The 21,342-nt window shown below is 37.7% G+C and overlaps 2 protein-coding genes and 1 long non-coding RNA gene across 17 annotated transcripts in view; 2 read left to right on the top strand and 1 right to left on the bottom strand.

Moving 5' to 3' along the window:
• LOC105499520 (coiled-coil domain containing 141) overlaps positions 1 to 10,956 on the top strand; it is a 263,883-nt gene extending 252,927 nt beyond the window's left edge. Inside the window, exon 27 of the mRNA XM_011772110.3 lies at positions 5,355 to 10,956. The gene's annotated coding sequence lies outside the window, so the exon portion shown is untranslated. The remainder of the gene's footprint in view (positions 1 to 5,354) is intronic.
• The window catches only part of LOC105499519 (uncharacterized), a 195,466-nt gene that overhangs the window by 172,167 nt on the left and 1,957 nt on the right, over positions 1 to 21,342 (bottom strand). The gene's annotated exons all lie outside the window — the stretch shown is intronic.
• The window catches only part of LOC105468968 (titin), a 272,665-nt gene continuing 262,150 nt past the window's right edge, over positions 10,828 to 21,342 (top strand). For 8 of the 11 annotated variants that reach the window (XM_071073842.1, XM_071073841.1, XM_071073840.1 and 5 more), the window contains exons 1-6: positions 10,831 to 11,034; positions 13,602 to 13,705; positions 16,198 to 16,401; positions 17,850 to 18,137; positions 18,622 to 18,707; positions 18,802 to 19,046. In XM_071073842.1, the coding sequence (XP_070929943.1) occupies positions 13,615 to 13,705; positions 16,198 to 16,401; positions 17,850 to 18,137; positions 18,622 to 18,707; positions 18,802 to 19,046 (914 nt within the window). In that variant the 5' untranslated portion in view covers positions 10,831 to 11,034; positions 13,602 to 13,614. Of the gene's footprint in view, positions 11,035 to 13,601; positions 13,706 to 16,197; positions 16,402 to 17,849; positions 18,138 to 18,621; positions 18,708 to 18,801; positions 19,047 to 21,342 lie in introns of all 11 variants that reach the window. The other 3 variants (XM_071073844.1, XM_071073843.1, XM_011772102.3) reach the window with 2 other exon arrangements.

Raw genomic sequence — 21,342 nt, 5'->3', positions numbered from 1 at the left:
TGCATTTCATGGAAAAAGTTTCTGTTTGTTATTTATGTTTTTACTAAATAGAATTTATAAGTTTTGCCTTATATTTTTAATTCCACACTAGTTTTGGATACATTATTGTAATAGAAGTTTTTTTAAGAGAGAGTAATACATGTTCATGGTGAAAATTCAAATTCAGGTCAAAGGTGAAAATTAAGTTTTTCATCTAAGCCCTACATGCATCTATCTCAAAGAAGTCACTTTTAACAGTTTTTGTGTATCTTTCCAGAAGTTTACTATAAATTTTCATTAAATAAATGTTCAATGAGCATCTTCTATCTAGCACACCACTGTACCAGGAGCCAGAGTTTTAAAGGTGAACTTAACAGACTTTAATGCTTCCTTATTGAAGTTTATAGACCAATAGAAGAGTCATATAATAATCAGGAAAATGGCAAAACAAATACACAAAAAGCAAAAAGAAATATGATTAAAATGAGCAGATTGCTGTGATTGAGAATAATATTCATTGTATATCACTCTGCAACTTGCTTTTTCTCCTACTGTCATGGCCATCTTTCTGGGGCAATATATGGGTCTAACTCATTATCCTTAATTGCTGGGTGCTATGGATATCATGGTTATACCACAAATAATTCAAGCATTTCCTCACTGATTAAAATTCAGGTTGTCCATTTTATCCCCTTTAAACAATACTAAAATAAATATTTTTTATACTCATACTTTTATATTTTGCAGTATCCAAGCCTTTACTGCAGGTGCAACACGAATATTTTTCTCAAGTCTTTTTAATTTGACCAAAGTAGATTGTGCCATTCAAAATTATTTATTTGGTAAGTGTTTGGTCTTTTCATTATGACATCTGAGTGTCCAGTGTTGCTTCAAATAGTTTCTCCCACCTGTGAGGTTCCACAAATATTATCTTACATATTGTCATAATATTTTATCATGTTCCTTTTACTTTGGGGATTTATGTTACATGGTATGAGGTACCTTCTTTTGAATAAATATTCAATTATGCCAGCACCATTATGAACTAAGCCATTACAGATTAATTCTTCATATTTTCTTGGATCTGTTTCTAGACTCTCTATTATTTTTACTAATTTATTTTTATATTTTATATTACTATGCCAATACTTTGGTTGATGTAGTTGTATAGTAAGCTATTTCTGGTAAGGCAAGTTCCTTTTCAACATTATAGTTATTTTTTAAAAGCTTCCTAATAGTCTATTGTGTCAGCGTATAATACTCTCTATTGGTAGACAATTATATTGTCTTTAGTTTAAATCTCCTATTAATATTACAAATTCCTAGAACGAATGGTTTTCATCATTTAATGTAATTCTGCATTGCAAAAGCAAAGAACAAAATCCACAAATTAATGCATCCCTTGTCCACTATAGATTCATGTATTAGGTAAAGGATTAGCTTTGGTACACAGCTAGATAATATATTGTATTAGTCTATTTGCATTCTGCTGATAAAGACATACACGAGACTGGGCAATTTACAAAAGAAATAGGTTTAATGGACTTACAGTTCCACATGACTGGGGAGTCCTCACAATCATGGTGGAAGCCAAGGAGGAGCAAGTCAATATTACATGGATGGCAGCAGGCAGAGAGCGAAAGAGCTTGTGCAGGGAAACTCACATTTTAAAAAAATCAGATATAGTGAGACTTATTCACTATCATAAGAACAGCATGGGAAGGACTCACCCCCCATGATTCATTTATTTCCCACCAGGTCCCTCCAACAACACATGGGAATTATGGGAGTACAATTCAAGATGAGATTTGGGTGGGGACACAGAGCCAAACCATATTATCCTGCACCGGCCCCTCGCAAATCCCACGTCTTCACATTTCAAAACCAATCATGCCTTCCTAAAAGTCCCCCAAAGTCTTCACTCACTTCAGCATTAACTCAAAAGTCCACAGTCCAAAGTCTCATCTGAGACAAGGCAAGTCCCTTCTGCCTCTGAGCCAGTAAAATCAAAAGCAAGTTAGTTACTTCCTAGATACAATGGGGATACAGGCATTGGGTAAATACAGCCATTCCAAATAGGAGAAATTGGCCAATACATAGGAGCTACAGGCCCCACACAAGTCTAAAATCAAGCAGGGCAGTCAAATCTTAAAGCTTCAAAATGATCTCCTTTGACTCCATGTCTCACATCTGGGTCACACTGATGCAAGAGATGGGTTCCCATGGTCTTGAGTAGCTCTGCCCCTGTAGCTTTGCAAGATACAGCCTCCCTCCTGGCTGTCTTCACGGGCTGGTATTGAGTATCTACAGCTTTTCCAGGCACACAATGCAAGGTGTTAGTGGATCTACCATTCTGGGGTCTGGAGGATGGTGACTCTCTTCTCACAGCTTCACCAGGAAGTGCCCTAGTAGGGACTGAGTGTGGGGACTCCAACCCCACATTTCTCTTCAGCACTGCTTTAGCAGAGGTTCTCCATGATGGTTCCACCCCTGCAGCAAACTTCTGCCTGGACATCCAGGCATTCCCATATACCCCCTGAAATCTAGGTGGAGGTTCCCAAACCTCAATTCTTGCCTTCTGTGCACCCGCAGTTTCAGCACCATGTGGAAGCTGCCAACACCTGGGGGCTTGTACCCTCTGAAACCACAGCATGAGCTGTACCTTGGCCCCTTTTAGACATGGCTGGAGCACTGGGACACAGGGCACCAAGTCCCTAGACTGTACACAGCAGAGGGAGGAACCTTGGGCCTGGCCCATAAACCCACTTTTTCCTCCTAGGCCTCTGGGCCTGAATGGGAGGGACTGCCACAAAGGTCTCTGACATACCCTGGTGATATTTTCCCCCATTGTCTTGGTGATTAACATTTGGCTCCTCGTTACTTATGCAAATTTCTGCAGTCAGCTTAAATTTCTCCTCAGAAAATGGGTTTTCTTTTCTATCCCATCTTCAGGCTGCAAATTTTCTGAACTTCTATGCTCTGTTTCCCTTTTAAAACTGAATGGTCTTAACAGCACCCAAGTCACCTCTTGAATGCTTTGCTGCTTAGAAATTTCTTCTGCCAAATACCCTAAATCATCTCCCTTAAGTTCAAAGTTCCACAATTCTCTAGGACAGGGGCAAAATGCCACCAGTCTCTTTGCTAAAACATAAAAAGAGTCACCTTTGTTGCAGTTCCCAACAAGTTCTTCATCTCCATCTAAGACCTCCTCAGTCTGAATTTCATTGTTCTTATCATTATTAGCATTTTGGTCAAAGCCTTTCAACTAGTCTCTAGGGCGTTCCAAACTTTCCCACATTTTCCTGTCTTCTTTTGAGTACTCCAAACTGTTCCAGCCTCTGCCTGTTACCAAGTTCCAAAGTCTTTTCCACATTTTTGGGTAACTTTTGAGCAGCACCGCACTTCTGGTACCGATGTACTGTATTTGTTCATTTTCGTGATGCTAATAAAGACATACTCAAGACTGGGCAATTTACAAAAGAAAGAGATTTAATGGACTTACAGTTCCATATGGCTAGAGAGTCCTCACAATCATGGTGGAAGACAGGGAGGAGAAAGTCACATCTTCATGGATGGCAGCAGGCAGAGAGAGAGAGAGAGCTTGTGCAGGGAAACTCCTGTTTTTAAAACCATTAGATCTCGTGAGACTTATTCATTACCACAAGAACAGCGCAGGAAAGACCCGCCTCCATGATTCAATCATCTCCCACCAAGCCCCTCCCACAACATGTGGGAATTATGGGAGCTACAAGAAGAGAGTTGGGTTGGGACACAGAGCCAAACCATATCATATATAATACATGTAATTCAAATTCACACTTCCTCAAAACTAAATGCTATGACTCTATAGTGTTATCCACAATGTGTCAAACCTACAGGTTAAATCTTTCACTGCCAAAGGTCTATTATGTAAAAACTTGCACCCTACTGGATTTATTTCATTGGTATGCACAGAGTTCTCACCCTAGGAAACTTAAAAATGAAATGCTTAAACCGATTCATCCACTGAATTTCTTTTTTTAATGCTAATTTCTTCTCATACTCATATTATCCACTAAAGTCTTCAGGTGAAAATCTTAGAAACAGAGGCATGAGGGAGTCAACGTGGCTACACTGGTTCCGACATGAATACATGACATGGCTTCCTCTTCAAAGGTCTTTTATACCATGACCTCATCAAAAATAATGTGTAGCTGGTGCCTTCAACCTTTGCATGTAGCAGCATGTTCCAACATTCAGGGGGACATACTTGTACTTCACCTTGACCTTCCACAGGATGTCTGCCTGCTCCTTTTACACATTAGCAAAGGACAATCCTTTCAGTTTCTCTAAGGACCATCCTAACACCAATATTCTACAATCCAAGAATGTAATTATCAAATGAGAACTGAATTTACTTTCGAAAATATAAACTACTTGGTAAGCATAAAGTCGTGATTGTTGTCATTAAGGACAGTGAGAAAATGTGGAAACCTTTACATTATATCAGGAAATGTGAATTTCAGTAAAAACCCTTAAAGATAATGTCAATCACTTCACAATCAAGCACACAGAACACCAGGATTGCAGTCATATTTTGGTTTCGATTTTGATCATTTGGATCTAAATCCTACCATGGATCAGGTTAGAGCCTCACTCCTTTTCTTAATTTTTTAAACTTGGGTTATATTTCCTTAGCCTTTCATTCAGTTGCATTCAGTGAATTGCTTTTTGGTATGCCCTGAACTTTTGTTTAAAACTTGCACTGAAAATATCAACATATCAAATTAAGTCACTATATCTACTACAGGTACATTGTTAAGGACTTTTGGTAGGTACCTCCCTTAGTGCCTACTCGATAAAGCTGTACATTATACATTTTACAAATTTAGCATTAGAAAATTGCATGTGCCCCAGGAATTGGTATGCTTTCTACTCTATATTTTGAATTATAACTTTCTTTTTTCTTTAACTTTAAAGAAGCTCATCACCAACCTAAAGATCAACTACAGCAAATATAGTGGCCTTTGTGGATTGTGAACTTATGTTGTTATTTGGCATGGCTTTAGTTTTCTACTCTGTTTCTATTTTCTCTCAAAGGCATTTTTTATTTCCATTTCTCTTTTATCATATTTTATGTGCTTTTACTGAAATGCTTCAATTATTTTGTAAAAAGAAATAAAAACACCCAACCTAAGTGATCCTCTCCATGAGGAGTTGTGCCTTTGTTTCACTCTGCACTGTTCTCTTGCACCTCTGAATTTCTGAGCACTTAGTGTTTCTTATCATTCTGGCCCTTAACCTTTTGTTGTCTGTCCTTGCATTGTTACATAACTCTCTTGTCTTTCTAACTAATATCTCAGCAAACGGCCTTACATCATCTGTATCTTTTATAGTTCTTGGTACATGGAACATACTCAAAAAACACTTGAGAAGGAAAGAAAAGAGGGAGAGAACAACAGAGAGGAGGAAGAAATGAACAGAAGTCTGAACATGATGTTAAAAATACGTGCTGCCTGTAGGGAAGAAGCTGGGTAAGGAAGAAGTCAATTGGAAATGGAAACTATAACTTAGCAATGAAGGTAAATGTTTGACTTAGTTTAGCTTAAGAAAAAGAGAGAAGTTGTTAATGTTGTCTTTATGTGAGTAAGCCAGGTTGCAGTCAGGGCAGGAAGTACATGCACCTCAAAAGAATAACTGAAGAGAGTTTAGTGAAGGGATTATTACAAGGCGTAGCAGGGTAATGAAAACTAATGGGGGCTGCCGAAGAATCCTGGAGATAGCAACAGTCCAAAGCCCTAACTAAAAACACTGGGGAAAGGAGCAGTTCCTGGAACCAAAGAAAGAATCTGGAGGAGAAGGGTCACAAGAGCACGGCCACAAGTAGAGGAAGGCATGGTCACAAGTAGAGGAAGGCAAGTTCAAACCATGGCCAGGCAAGGAGGAAGCAGGGGGAATGAATACTCCAACTTCTCTCCTTAAAGCACTTCCCATTGGCTGAACCAGATGAGAAGCCAGAGGGCCAAGGAGGACTCCTCTAGGAGTCAGCCTCCCAGAGGCACAGAGTAGCTTGGAGCAGGGTAGGTAGCAAATGGGATGGGCTGGGGCAACAGACAATATGATAGCACCCCACACTTTGCTAATACAGTAAGGGCTTGCTCAAAAAATATTCTATTATGATTAGGTGAGGAAATGGGGGAAAGAGGAATTTATCTGGGAATTTGAAATAGATGGGGTAAAACACAAAGGTTAAAAAGGCCTAAATCTCTTTAACAGACACATAAAAACTAAATAATTCCATAGGAACATAAAAAAGAACCATAATTTAAGGCTCAAGGAGCCTTTAATCTTTCAAAGATTACCTTTGTTTTTTGAGACTGTAGAGCCTCTTTTAGGGCCATTTTTAGATTTTTGTCCCACAGAGATTGTTTTAGTTTTGGAAAATCCATCCCTGAGCTTATCAGATGCATTGAAATATACCAATCTCAAGTGCAGTTGACTAGTTGACATATCTTCTTTTGTAGGTATTTGATAAACATCCATTCTTTTCCTTGTTGCAGATTTCTTTTTGTTTTCAAAGCAAAACTTATTTTTCAGCTCCCAAATATGTTTTTGACCCTGAAAGAGCCCTTAATCCCTGTCCCCAGATGCCGTGCCTGCAGTGGTTACTGGAAAAAATGAGGCTGGCTGCCTCCCTTCAGCATGTGTAAAGCTTGATGTTTGACAGCAGTATCCCCTCCAATGAGCGTTTGCTGGTGGTTGGATCTAATCAGGATTATAGTTACCTGCCACAGGCTTTCAGAAGCCCAACTTATTTCTTTTTTAAGATTGCAGTATTTCTTGGGCTTTGCTTTAATCCACATATAAATGTCATGTCACCTTCTGAGGGCCTTCAGGGAAGGACATGAGATGTGCTTTATTCCATGAGCTCACTTTTGGACTTCTCAAAGATTTCTTAGAAAATACTATCTTGTGTATTTTATCAGGTAGTCAGAGATAATTTAGCAAATCAATACAACCAAGCACAGAAATTATTTTCTTAATGTCATTCTTGGCAGCAGCAAATGAACAAAATGCCTACCATGTGTCAGATTCTCATGGTCCTGGACACTGCCATGATCATTCTGTTATTTAATCTTCCTAATAGCTCTTTGAAGTCAAGATCATAATCACCAATTTGACCTGACAAATCTGAGACAGAGATTCAAGTGAGTTGCCTAAACCCAGGCAGAGTGGGAGTGAAATTCCGAGTGCCCCTAACAGCAGTGCTACTGAGACATTCAAGACTTATTTTTTGTTACCTTTCTTACTTTGGTAAAAATATCTTACATGTCTGAAATAATCTTTTTGTATTCGATGTGGTGTTAAATGCATCTGTGACTATTCGTACACTTGTAAATACTTGTGGAAATCTAATTTGATCTTGCTTCTAAAGAAATTATAGCTGGATGTAGAAAAAAATGGGACAATAAGTCTTCTTTTAAATTGTAAGCAACAATTTCTTGCCTCCCACATTCCCAGTGTAGCTTTTTCTGCCTCTATAACTCCAAGAACACAGACTGTCTTCCATTAGAATAAGTTGTTTTCGTCAGCAGGCTTTTCCCTGTGCACTTCTTGAATTTGCTTTTCTACTTCCTTGTTTAAAAATAGCTCCATGATGAGCCTATATTTCAGTTTTGATATGTTTTATGAGTGGAAAGGAATTTACTGATATTATATCACTTAATATTACTGTGCTAACAAAAATGTAAACTCTTAGAGGGCATGTATTTTTGTGTGTTGTGTGCATTGCTATAATCTCTGTGCCTAAACTGTGTTTAATGCAATAAAAGAACACACACAAAAATTTAACCAGTCATAAGATACATTAGTTTTACTCTCTTCTAGTATCCTTGCATCGGCCTTAAAAACTGTACCCATTTCTTAAATAACTCCCAGTAAGTCCTTCCTTTGTAAATGGTCCTATATAAGGTAAACAAAATCTGACTATGTAGTTGGAGTTACTGCCTGAGTTTTGCATATATCCTAGACTTGGTCTCAGTCACAGATTAATGAGCATTCATTAGGAGTTTATGTAGACCACGATCTCTAAGAGCACAATAATTGTAACTGTCTTTTCTTGGTCAGCTCTGCCTAGCCATCACTAGTACAATGCCCAGCACAAAGTCACCACTCAGAGATATTTGTCAAATCAACAAATAATGACAGAATCCAAAATCATAATAATTTATCCCAGTGCTCAGCACTGAATATATGTTTAATAAATATTTACTGAATTTCATTGAATATTGTGCTCAAAGAGAGAATCATGCCATGCATTCCAAATTAAGTGCATTACATTTGAATTATCAGCTGTTTGGGATTATCTATGTGGCTCCTCCCCACTGTTAGGGTGGTAAATTGAGATCTTACTGCATCAGCAAACTCCCCAAATCTGCCCCGTATTTGGTTTCCACAAGACTAGTTTACTAATTGTAACGATGGCATATTTAATTTTAAAACTAATGCATACCATGATATCATATACTGTCCGTTACTATTCCAATAATAAGAACTCTTTTTCAGAGCAGAATATTAGTTATTTACTGACTGGTCCTTTCTTTTCTTTTCTTTTCTTTTTTTCTTTTCTTTTTTCTTTTGTTCATTCATATTTTTCTTTTCTTAATTCTGAATGTCATATACTGTTCCTTTCTTTTCTTTTTTCTTTTGTTCATTCATTTTTTCTTTTCTTAATTCTGAATGTCATATAAACATATAAAGGCCTAAAGGCAAGGATCCCGACAATATTGCAAGGTGTATTAGGGTTCTCTAGAGGGACAGAACTAATATGTGTGTGTGTGTGTGTGTGTGTGTGTGTACATATATATATATGGAAGAACTAGTATATAATATATATAAAAAGGGAAGTTTGTTAAGTATTAATTCAAACAATCACAAGGTCCCACAATAGGCTGTCTGCAAGCTGAGGAGTAAGGAGAGCCAGTCTGAGCTCCAAACTGAAGAACTTGGAGTCTGATGTTTGAGGACAGGAAGCATCCAGCTCGAGAGAAAGGTGTAGGTTGGGAGGCAAGGTCTAGCAAAGTCAAAGAACAGTGACTAGACAATCAGCTTAAAAGGAAAGACACTTGACTTTAGGTTTATAACATATGGTCCGTCTTCTTGGCTCTTGAGTTACCTGAATTGCATCATGTCAAGATGACGCAGGCTTCCAGATTATAGTCACTTCTTCCCTCTAGTTCCCATAAGAATGTAAATGGTTTGACTTTAATTCCAACGAACATAACACAACATTAATCTGCTTCACATTAGATCAAACGAGTCTAAAAATACGCACACATGCACAGTATATACACACACACAAACATGCACAAATGTATCCTAAATAGATAACCAGTTGGTGAACACTCCAAAACAGAAAGATCACATATTTCTATTGTTTCTTAGCCTTATGACTGGCAGATTCTTTGTAACACAAATCTCTCACTGGGAATAATTTTCAAAGTGTATAATATGAAACCAGTTGTTTCTGAATAAAACAATCAAATAGAATTATAGCAGATGCAACCTATGGGGGTGGAAATGGTGCCACCAATACAGATACACCACTTAAGTAAAGGAGAAAAATGTTTAAATAGGTACATGGTGTCATCTTGTTAATAAAACTATGCTATATTAGTTGTCAGTAAATTTAAGCTCTGTTAAACATTAACATATTAACCACTATATAAATAAACATAAGATATGAAATACTCAAGAAATTGAAAAGTTTAGTGCATGACCAAATTCTTCCATAACAGGGAATATTTTTATTAAAGAAATTTATAAAGAAATTTAACTTAAATTAAAAATTTTAGTCTCTTTTATTGATAAAAGTCTTTTTCCATTATCAACAAGACAATTTTCTTCCCTCTAAGTAGAGTTTCACAAATCTCTCAGCTGAGTCATTATAAAGATCTTTTGGTGTGCTCTTTTGTATTTGAAATATCTCTTGCTTGAAATTAAATTCAGTCCTAAAATAGCAACTATATCATCTCCTAACCACTTCCCATTAGTAACAGCAAACTCCAGAGATTAGCAGAACAGCATTCATGTGCCTGGAAAAAGAACCTTATGGATGATTTAAGCATAAGACCTGGCTACTTACTAAGGAGCAGTGCACACATATTTGTAAATATTAATGCCAGACAAAAATGAAATCTGACAAAGGTGAAATCATTGTACTGTGCAGACTAACCTAAGCAGAGTTCCAATTTTGCCTTTCAACATTATTTCTTGCAGGGTTGTATAAGCAATAAGCTCATTAACATCAGTGTAACTGTCCCCGAAATACAAGTGGATTCTGGAGAACGTAGGTAGTACAAATGAGCTCTCCTCAACACTAAGGTTTATAGCAACTGATTCTTCAGAGAACGTGAAGCCTCATACTTGAGATAAATTCCCTCATCTGCTGTCATGATTGACAGGTCCATTTGGTTTGTTTTATGGGGGAAGGGAACCGGACTGGGACCTGACTCGGGGCAGAGTCCTCAGGTTTGGGGCTCTTTTGTATAACTGCCCACAAGTGCTATCTACTGTCACACTTCTTTAGACCTGCATTTTCAGATTTTAACATCAGCAACCAATTCTCTTCTCTGAGTCTCAACACAGTTATTCTTTAAATACAGTTCTATTTCCTTGGTAAAGTCTCCTTTGAGGTACTAAATTTAGCACTGTCAATCAGAAGAACAGGTGGTATGTGACACTACCAAATAGGTCCTCTCCCATCATGCTTTCCTAAGACAGCCAATCACCCAGGGCCCTGCCTAAGGATGCGGGGCTGTCAGCAGATCTGGTGACTATAAGGGCAGGCCAGACCCTGGCTCTTCAGCAGTCGTGCATTCCCAGCCTCGCCTCGGGTGTAGGGATTGCATAGAAAAGCAAAACTACACAGTCTTGACTGTGTAGTTTTGTTTTTAGGATTAGAGGCTCACCGATTCATGTCGGAGATGGTCAGAAAAACCAACTCTCCATAGGACGTCGTTTCAGAAGCAACCTTGGGCTTAGTCCCACCCTTTTTAGGCACTCTTGAGAAATCAGGTGAGCAGCAACTTTTCTTATTTTAATAGTAGAGTCACTTTCTTATTGATCTCTGACTCCGGATTATTTGTGTGTGCTAAATGCCTTTGTAGAAGTGTTTGTATAACTACTTCTTGCTAGTGCTGACCCATTATTTAAATCTGCTTGTTACATTCTGTTTTAAAATGTCTGAACATTTTTCCTTAAAAAGTTGAAAGCTTTAGCATATCAGCTAAATGATTCCATGATTCAAATTGCTTAAGTTCACTTCATATTCTAAAAGTTGAGGTCTGAAATGTTGAGAAAAATGTTTACTTCTTGTCTAGACTCTCTTTGTCTGTTGAGAATGTTCAAGGTTATGTTACTCAATGATAAAGTGAAGCACACCAAGAATAGCTCTGATAAAATGCATGTGGTATCAGCTACACCCTGATGACTTTTTAAGGGAATCAACTGCTGAGGTATCAGTTGCAGGACAGTGACACAACACTTGCCTGCTGTCAGTCAACCTTGGAGAGTTTAGGAGAGTTTATTTTAAGAGCATGACATTTTAGATGCATACCTTCAGCCCCAGTTAGACAAAGGCCTGGGAAGAGCAAGTGCTAAAGCAACAAAATTTACCTAGACAATAGGCATGTAAGATCAATTTAAGCTGGTTAATTGCAACATAGTTAGAGATTTGGAATAAAAAGATATAATTGTTTTCTAAAATATTCAGAATCTCTTCATGCATTTTAATTCAGCGCACAGTCCAATTATATATTTTGAGATAAATGTTGATGCTAAGAAGGGTAAGAAATAATGTTTAAAGGAAAGGCTTCTTACTTCTAAATACACTTTGATTTCTCATCTTCCTAGAATTCAATTACTAATTGTCAATGCCTGTAATACATAGATATATAATACATAGATATATAATTAGGTATTCTATATCTAAGAAGACAGATATTTTTAGATGTACTAGCTTGTAAACAGAAAAAGTTAGACACAGAAAGTTGTTCGTCCCAAAGATAATATGCTACGAAAAGGAGTTTCTGACAAAAAAATTTATGAAAGCTTTTGGATATTATCTGAATTTTCCAAATATAAATTTTATTGTCTCAGAGAATGCTGGTTTCATTGTTTTAACTAAGTAGAAAGTTACAATAAGAAACAGAATTATCACTGAGAAGATTATTGCTCCATGAAGTTTTAGTAAACAAAGAATTTAATGAAAAATAGTAATGAAGTGATTGACAATTCAGAAATGTTCTATTTCAGAACAGAATAGTCATGTTGAATAATTAGGTATTTATGCATCAGAAAATTCTTCACATAATCTCTCTGAAACTGATAGGCAAAGTACTTTCTTGCACTTAACAAAATGACTTCACTGCAAATTTCATACTTGTTTCTTTGATGTTGAATATTTTACTTTATGAAAGCATAGGCCTTTTCACTTCATCTACATTTTACACCAGCCTTCCATTATTCAAAGTTTGCAAATTGTTCCATATTAAGAACTCGAGCCAGCATTTTTCTTTCAGATCTATAATAAACTTTGGCCTGTTCACTAAAATTTAAATTTTTCTGAATATTTACTTCAGCAGTAGCAACATTTACTGCACAGTTACAGTATGAAGAAATGTTAAGAAATAAAAAGCACCGTATGCTGTCTACGAAAAGTTTGCATATTTGATAAGGCTTGCCAAAGCTTTTCCAGTCAGGAAATAAATTGCAAAGTCCAGATTTTTACTTCTGGCAACTATTTTAAGTAATCAGATAATGTCTGAATCAATGTCAACTTCATAAATATAGAGTGAATGAAAAATATTGGGGAAAAGGAAAATTTTTAAAATAATTGTCACTTACACATTAAGCTCATGCAGAGGTTTATTTAATTTAATTTAATTTTTTTGAGATGGAGTCTCACTGTGTCACCCAGGCTGGAGTACAGTGGCACCATCTTTCCTCACTGCAACCTCCACCTCCTGGGTTTAAGCAATTCTCGTGCCTCAGCCTCCCAAGTAGCTGGGACTACAGGCATGCGCCACCACGCCTGACTAATTTTTGTATTTTTAGTAGAGACAGGGGTTTCATCGTGTTAGCCAAACTGGTCTCGAACTCTTGACCTCAAGTGATCCTCCCGCCTTGGCCTCCCAAAGTGCTGGGATTACTGGCATGAGCCACCACGCCAGGCCCAGAGGTTTAGTTGACATTTATCACATGTCTTGTCTCTCTAATTACACTTCACTAACCCTGCATTGCTGTGGTTTTCTTTTTCTTCAACTGTGAACCTGATTTTCCACTATTGGTAAGAATGTATATTCCCTCTTTGACCACTAGGGTTCATTCCTTGCTCTGTTTGGCTAATATTTTTTTCCATTTCGCCTTACACTTGCTTCTTTGGGTTAGGCTTTAAGTAAACTCAATGATGAACTATGCAAAACTGTTCAAACCACAAAAGAGAAGACCTGTCCATCACTTTAGGCCCATAGACGACCTATGGAGCAATCCATTTGGAGGAACATGTGTCTCCGCTATCTGCAAAGCAGCTCCAGAGTGACCCTTAGTTGGGACACCCTAATTTATTTTCTCTTCTTTTCCAGAGTGCCTAGAAAGATGACAACTCAAGCACCGACGTTTACGCAGCCGTTACAAAGCGTTGTGGTACTGGAGGGTAGTACCGCAACCTTTGAGGCTCACATTAGTGGTAAGCTCACACATCCACACTTTTGTTTTTTTTCCTTTGCCTCTTCTCCAGTAAGTTAACGTTAGTGCAGGACTTGATGCCAAGTTTAAGCCCTGCTTTCACTTCGGTAAATTAGTCCAACACTATGGAAAGGTCATTTTAAGGGTATACCATTCACAGAGTACTGACAAAATCTGACAATATAATGGCTTGAAAATGTTTTATTCATATTTGTTATTCCACAAAGCAAAAATAATTAGCATTGGATTAAAATTGTTGTTAGAATCCAGCAGCTAAGTAGGACCAAATTTAGTCATTCTATATTTGGGTTCAGCTGCAGAGCCAGACTGGAAGCCAAGAACTCAAGCCCAATAGAAGCCAGCCACAGAGCCACTGGGTAGGCAGTCTGGGTTGCCTGCTCTGGACACCTGAACTTCAGTTGGTTCATATGCAAAATAACAGTGCATCTAATTTTCCTCAGAGGCAGAGCTGTTCAGTAATTAACCAACTCCTCATTATTTTATTATTTTATTTTCAGTCTTTATTGAGTGATTCTAATGAGTTAAAAGACTCCAATCATTTTGAAATGACAGAAAATAATATGCTTCTCGGGTTTCTCTATTTAAAAGGAAGCAAACACTAACCCTAGAATTTTATTTGAAAAGAAGTTCATCTCTTTTTTGCCTTTCTTTTTCTTCCTCATAACTCAGTTTATGGATGGTTCAAAAAAATGCATGGTATCATCTTATGAAAAAATGGGGAGTAGTTTATGAACTATATTGTAAATAATTTTAAAATTAATCAATATTTTATCTTTCTGTAGTATTATAACTAGCCATGTAAGATTGATATGGATTAATAAAAAATCATGCTTAATTCTTAATTTAGTGTACTTCCATCATTCATTGCCCACTTCTTTTTAAAAATTTTATGGCTTATGATAAAGATATAAAATAATATTTATTTTTTTCTCTTTTTTTCTACTGTATGCACCAATCTTATTCATAACTGGATAATACTTTATTTTACATTGCACAAATATCATATAATCATTACTTATTTTCTATTGTACATATATAGACCAGTGAAATTCCCTCTTGCATGATAAAGTCTTACTGACTTCCAAATAATTTACTTATTTATCTGGTAGCACTCAGTAACATCTGAACTTTGGAACACATATGACTTCAGTAGGAATTTGCCTCCTTGAGAAGTAGTGGAATCTGGCTACTTCATATCTTCTTGTTCCTTCAAACTATATGCAAATAAATTGTTACAAAGACACTACTGAAAATATCCAATACCCATAAATCAGTCCAATAAACTATTTAATTGGCCATAGTGGGAGATTGGCTAATGTATAAACAACAAAATAGAGTTTCTCTAGATTATCTTTACCTCCCAGTCTAAGTAGATAAAGCATCAACCTTTATGCCAAGTGCAAAATAAATCATGCTCTGAATGTGCCTCATACATTCTCAATGTACAGAGTTTTAATATATTTAAAACCTCAAACCACGGACATGTAGTTCTCGGCTCTACAATTTATGGCAGATAAAGAGAATTTGGCTTTCCAGCTGCAATTCCAATGATACATGTTGTTCTGAAAGACTAGGTTTCTTATTATGAGAAATTGCTTGTCCGTGTTACAATGTTTTTACTGATTGCACTTGTGAAAGCAGAAGAGTCCAAGAAGACAGTGTCCCTGTAACCACAGAGAGAGGAGGGCATGCCTCCTGGGCCTGTCAGGCAGAACCTGGAGATCAGTTGGCTGCTTTTGTTCTTCACTTGCTCTCAAGGAGGACAACAGTCACTTTTCATTTCAAATTTTCCTTGGTTCTTCATTTTTATAAGTCCCTTTCATGATTTTAATGATGTCTATTAAATTGCATCAGAGAGGCCGGGCGCGGTGGCTCAAGCCTGTAATCCCAGCACTTTGGGAGGCCGAGATGGGCGGATCGCAAGGTCAGGAGATCAAGACCATCCTGGCTAACCTGGTGAAACCCCGTCTCTACTAAAAAAAAATACAAAACACTAGCCGGGCGAGGTGGCGGGTGCCTGTAGTCCCAGCTACTTGGGAGGCTGAGGCAGGAGAATGGCATGAACCCGGGAGGCGGAGCTTGCAGTGAGCTGAGATCCGGCCACTGCACTCCAGCCTGGGTGACAGAGCAAGACTCCGTCTCAAAAAAAAAAAAAAAAAAAAAAAATTGCATCAGAGAGAGCTCTAGGCAGGAAGGCAGGAAATTCTAGTCCCCTCTGTGTCACTGCTAGCTGAAGGACCTTGGAAAAATCATTAGGCCTCTTTTGGCCTCAGTTGCCTCCCTTCCTGCCTTCCTAATGGTCTGCAAGTTTACACATTGATCATGCAACTGTTGGGTTTTCCCTATCATTAAGTGGCATTCCATGCTGGAAAGCTTTTACAGATTGGGACAAGGCAGTGAACATGATGGGACACAGCAGAGGACTTTGCGGTGCCCACTCAAACCTAAAGATGAATTGTTCTTGCTCTTCAGGTTTTCCAGTTCCTGAGGTGAGCTGGATTCGGGATGGCCAGGTGATTTCCACTTCCACTCTGCCCGGCGTGCAGATCTCCTTTAGCGATGGCCGCGCTAAACTGACGATCCCCGCCGTGACTAAAGCCAACAGTGGACGATATTCCCTGAGAGCCACCAATGGATCTGGACAAGCGACTAGTACTGCTGAGCTTCTCGTGAAAGGTAGGCTGGTGGGGACCTGCCAATCCTCTGCTCCCTCAGAGGACATCTCTGGCAAATTGGGAAAGGGGTCCAGAAAAAGCTATGGGCATAGGTAGATGCAGCTCTTAAACTAGAGAAGGGTCTACTGGAGGCTGAATTATTTGTAACCAAGTTGTTTGCCTTTTGGAATTTAATTTTCCTCTAGGGTACATCATAAAAGTGGCTGAGAATCAGTTTCTCTATGCACATATTAAACACTCAAAAGTATGTTAAGGAAATATTGAAAGTCATGTTTCTCAGCAAGTAGAAAAGCTTGGAACCTTGTTTATAAGTCTATTAAGGAATAAGACATATTCTCCAGGAAAATGTGAATCTCCAGGAATTCACACTTTAATAAGTATCCAGATAATTCTGATGCTGGTGGTCTACAGACCACCCATTTAAGAGGCATGTAAACATACCCAGAAGAAAACAAATGCTTGTTTATTATTCAAACACATGACACTGTTTCCCCAGAAAAATTATCACCAATCTTAGTGGCCTGTTGTTTTTCTCTATCCTTTACTACCTAGTGAGACATTATTATACAGAATATTGCATGCCTTTACATGTTTTATAACAATATCCTACATGAGCTACATAAAGTTACATATGCTTATCCAATAAACTGTACATTCAGTGAGGTTCAATTATAGGGCTATAATTGACCTAAACAGAAACCACATCAAGTAACTTCAGGTAGAACTTTAGCATGTACCCAGAAAATTCACAAATGGAAAATGCACAGGGTTGGCAGCACCTGCTGTTGTTTGTTACTCAAAATCATGTCAAAGTTAATTCCATTCACTCCTCACACTTGTAAAAAATTTCTTTCAACATAACCAAAAAAATCCCCTTTCTGTAATGTAATTAAAGTAATGTTATTATTGTGATTAACATTTTAAATGCAAGTAAATATTTGGGTTATTTGAATACCTATCAAGTTGGAGAAAGTTTAGGATTTTAAAAATTAAATTTAAAATGTAGTGATTCTTTAAGTAACAGGTGCACCCATCATAGCAACCACTGGAATTCATTTTAATGCAACTTACTGGAATATGCAACATGGCCTTCGCATATTAATAGAGCACTAGATGTGAGGTTGAAGGGGAAGTGCCAGAAAGAGTCTCAAGAAATGCTATAACAAAATCTAGAGCTTTTATTTAAAACAAAGAAACAAAAAGTGTTGGCCTAAACTGCTAAGCAAAACAAAGCAAATAAAATAAAATAGGGTGGTGAGAAAGCCTTCTGTAATCTCCTGGTTCCATTCTTGCTGTCATCGCTGGGTGAACTGGGTTCAAGGACAGCTAAGGATGTTTAGATTGGCGAGTCATCACCTGGTTTTGGAATTGGAGTTGTGATTGTTTAAAAATTACCTTGTGGGGAGCACCCTGGCTCTCACTCCTGACTTTGTTCTCTTGCCCCTGCAGCTGAGACAGCACCACCCAACTTCGTTCAACGACTGCAGAGCATGACCGTGAGACAAGGAAGCCAAGTGAGACTCCAAGTGAGAGTGACTGGAATCCCTACACCTGTGGTGAAGTTCTACCGGGATGGAGCCGAAATCCAGAGCTCCCTTGATTTCCAAATTTCACAAGAAGGCGAGCTCTACAGCTTACTGATTGTAGAAGCATACCCTGAAGACTCAGGGACCTATTCAGTAAATGCCACCAATAGCGTTGGAAGAGCTACTTCGACTGCTGAATTACTGGTTCAAGGTATGTGCTGGAGGTTGGGGAACAGAGAGAAGGGGAGAGAGCTGGTTTGTGATGAAGTGGGACCAAGGGTTCACTTGCCACCTCTCGCAGCCCTGGGAAGAAGGCTGTGAGCTAATATAAAAGCTGGCTTTTCGACACCCATGAAAAGTCCCTGAGATTCTAGGCAGGAGCACAGAATGGAAGCAATCTGTGCTTATGAATCTCATTATAAACTGGAAAGGGTTTCAATTAAGTGATCTACATTTCCAAATTATTGGCAAATAATGAAATTTTAAAAAATCGTTCTAAGTAAATTTTTATCTAGTAATGAATGTTTTCTATTTTTAAACCTAATTTATATTCATGCAAAATGTAAAACTTTCTGCAATTTTCTCCATCGGGATACCCAGAAAATCTTTTTGACTTTGTAGTCAGAATTAACAGAATGTCTTTTAAAATGGGTCATTGTGCCCCCTCCTAAACATTCATCTTTCCCTTCCCACAGGTGAAGAAGAAGTACCTGCTAAAAAGACAAAGACAATTGTTTCGACTGCTCAGATTTCAGAATCAAGACAAACCCGAATTGAAAAGGTATTTTTTCTATACTGTTGGTTTTCAAGCCTTTCAGGCTGTTGCGTCCCCAGCTATTCCTCCTCAACGTGGGCTTTGTTTTAATCTTTTACAGAAGATTGAAGCCCACTTTGATGCCAGATCAATTGCAACCGTTGAGATGGTCATAGATGGTGCCGCTGGGCAACAGCTGCCACATAAAACACCTCCCAGGATTCCTCCGAAGCCAAAATCAAGATCCCCAACGCCACCGTCCATTGCTGCCAAAGCACAGCTGGCTCGGCAGCAGTCCCCATCGCCCATAAGACACTCCCCTTCCCCGGTCAGACACGTGCGGGCACCGACCCCATCGCCGGTCAGGTAAAGCTTCCATAGAAAGAGCAGGTTATTGCACATTTTGGAACTAGGTTTTGAAACGAGAAAGATTCCCTCACCCCCTCGCAGGGCATGAGACGCGGAGAGTGGCTCGCTTCTTCAGTGTCCCCCGCTGCTCAAACCTCTAGGGGAGCATTAAAACTGGCAGGTTGTGGGGCTCCGTGTTCCTCTCGACATCCAGCCGCTTGTGTGTCTACCTACTAGGGTCTCAGGGGTTTTTATAGACATAGGGTTGGGGCGTGGCAGGTCAGGGTGATCTTGGGAAATGCAACATTTGGGCAGGAAGGCAGCAGTGCCTGTCCTCACCTAGGTCCGTGGGCACAGGCCTGGCTAGGGACCACGCCCTTCTCTTCCCAGCACTTCCCAGCCCTCCTCCCGTGTAAGTTTCATGCAATCAAAAATGTAGCAGGTGACAAAGGAGGTAAACCAAGAAGTTACTGAATATTATTTTCACAAATCCTCACTGTCCACAGGTAAATTGAAGACCCTTAAAAACTTCTGAATTCTTATTTATATTTCATGTAATAAATATCTACTTTAGGGGCCAAAATATGGCACAATGAAAGGAGAAGAGTACAGAAGTTAGAGTTGAAAGCCCTAAGGACAAATCAGCCTGATCACTTAACAGTTTGATTTAGGGCAATAAGTATAAATAATAAAATAATTGTTACTATATATGGATCACTTCCTCTGTCAGACTGGAACTATACATACATTATCTTATTAAATGTTCACAACCTGTAAGAATTATTATCCTCAATTTTATTGATAGATAACTGGAATTAAAGAAGTTAAGTAGTTTATTTAAGGTTTCAGTTGTGTCATCTGTAAGTTAAAGAGAATGACAATAAGAATGACCTCAAGCTGCATTTTGGGGGTTCAATGAGATAATTAGTTGAAAGTGCCTTGTAAATATAAAGTAATTATGCCAATATTCTTATATTCAGAGAGTAAGTAAAACCTTTTAAGTATTTTGCATATGCTTGTGTTATTTTATCTAGAAAATAAAATGGACTTCTATGCTTACTTAATATGGAAGTATTTTAGAAGGTGATCATGTATCATAATCAGGGCTCAGAAATTATATAATCAAGTGTAAATTGTCCACAACAGTTTTGAAAGTTTGGGATTTAGTTTATCATGATGAAACTTTTAATATGATGAAATGAAAAATGTACAAAATTTGAGCAAACCAAAAAGTGTTTATTGATCAATTTAAATGAAATAAAAAACACATGATGTTCCTTGCTAATAAAATTTTTTATAAAAGAATAATAAGGAGATAGTTGGCTTAAATAATATTCAAACATACTATAAAGTTACTATAATCAGAACAGTATGGTATTGGTAAATGAATAGAAAAATACACCGGGGGAACAACACAGAGAGTCCAGAAAGAGATCCAAGTAGAATAGGTCCAAGTATATAGGGAATTCAAAAAGCAAAGTGACCTTTCAATTCATGGGAGGAAGAGGTATTTTAATAAAGAATGCTTGTCCAATTAGCTATCCATCTGGAAGCAAACAAACACAAACTTCTGCCTCTCACTATTTACAAAGTAAATTTCAGCTTGATTAAATAGTCAAAAAATAAAAAAAAAAAAAAGAGAGAAGACAATTTGCAAAAGCATTTATGGGCGAAAGCTTTTAAAAACACAGTTACAGATTCAACTACATAAAAATCAAAATATATGTATGGCAAAAGGTCATCACTAAACCAAACAGAACTTTTGAAAACATTTTAAGAGGTTTCCCCTCCTCAAGGTACTTCATTGCCTCTGCCATAAAAGTATCATAATAAACATAAAATGGCTACAAGGTGGACAATACCAGCCTAGAAACAGTATATAGCATACACAATTATGTATGTTTATTCTGGATAAGACCCATAAACAAGCAAAATGAAAGAAATGGATCTGGAGGAATGTTTGTAACACTTATGACAAATAACTAATACACTAAATGCATTAAAAATCATCCATAAATTAATTTTTAAAGGAAAATATACTACACAAATAAAAAAAGACAAAAGATACAAAAAAGTATTTCACATGAGAGGCAATGTAAAAGTCCAATAAATATGTGGGAAAAAAATGCTAGATGTTTTCCAATTTTTATTGTTTTAGCCACAAAAATGTAAAGATATTGGCAAACACTAACATGAAACCTTGAACAAAAAGCTTACTTTAAAAAACATGTCTAGCAGTTGAATAAAAAAAAATGTTCAGTCTCAGGCTAAATCCAAGTTTGCACACCATGAAATCACAACACAAGCCAAATGC

The sequence above is a fragment of the Macaca nemestrina genome, chromosome 11 (genome assembly GCF_043159975.1).
Source record: "Macaca nemestrina isolate mMacNem1 chromosome 11, mMacNem.hap1, whole genome shotgun sequence".
In the NCBI taxonomy this organism is placed as follows: Eukaryota; Metazoa; Chordata; class Mammalia; order Primates; family Cercopithecidae; genus Macaca; species Macaca nemestrina.
Note: the sequence above shows the minus strand (reverse complement) of the source record. Positions and strands in the feature narration are given on the sequence as shown.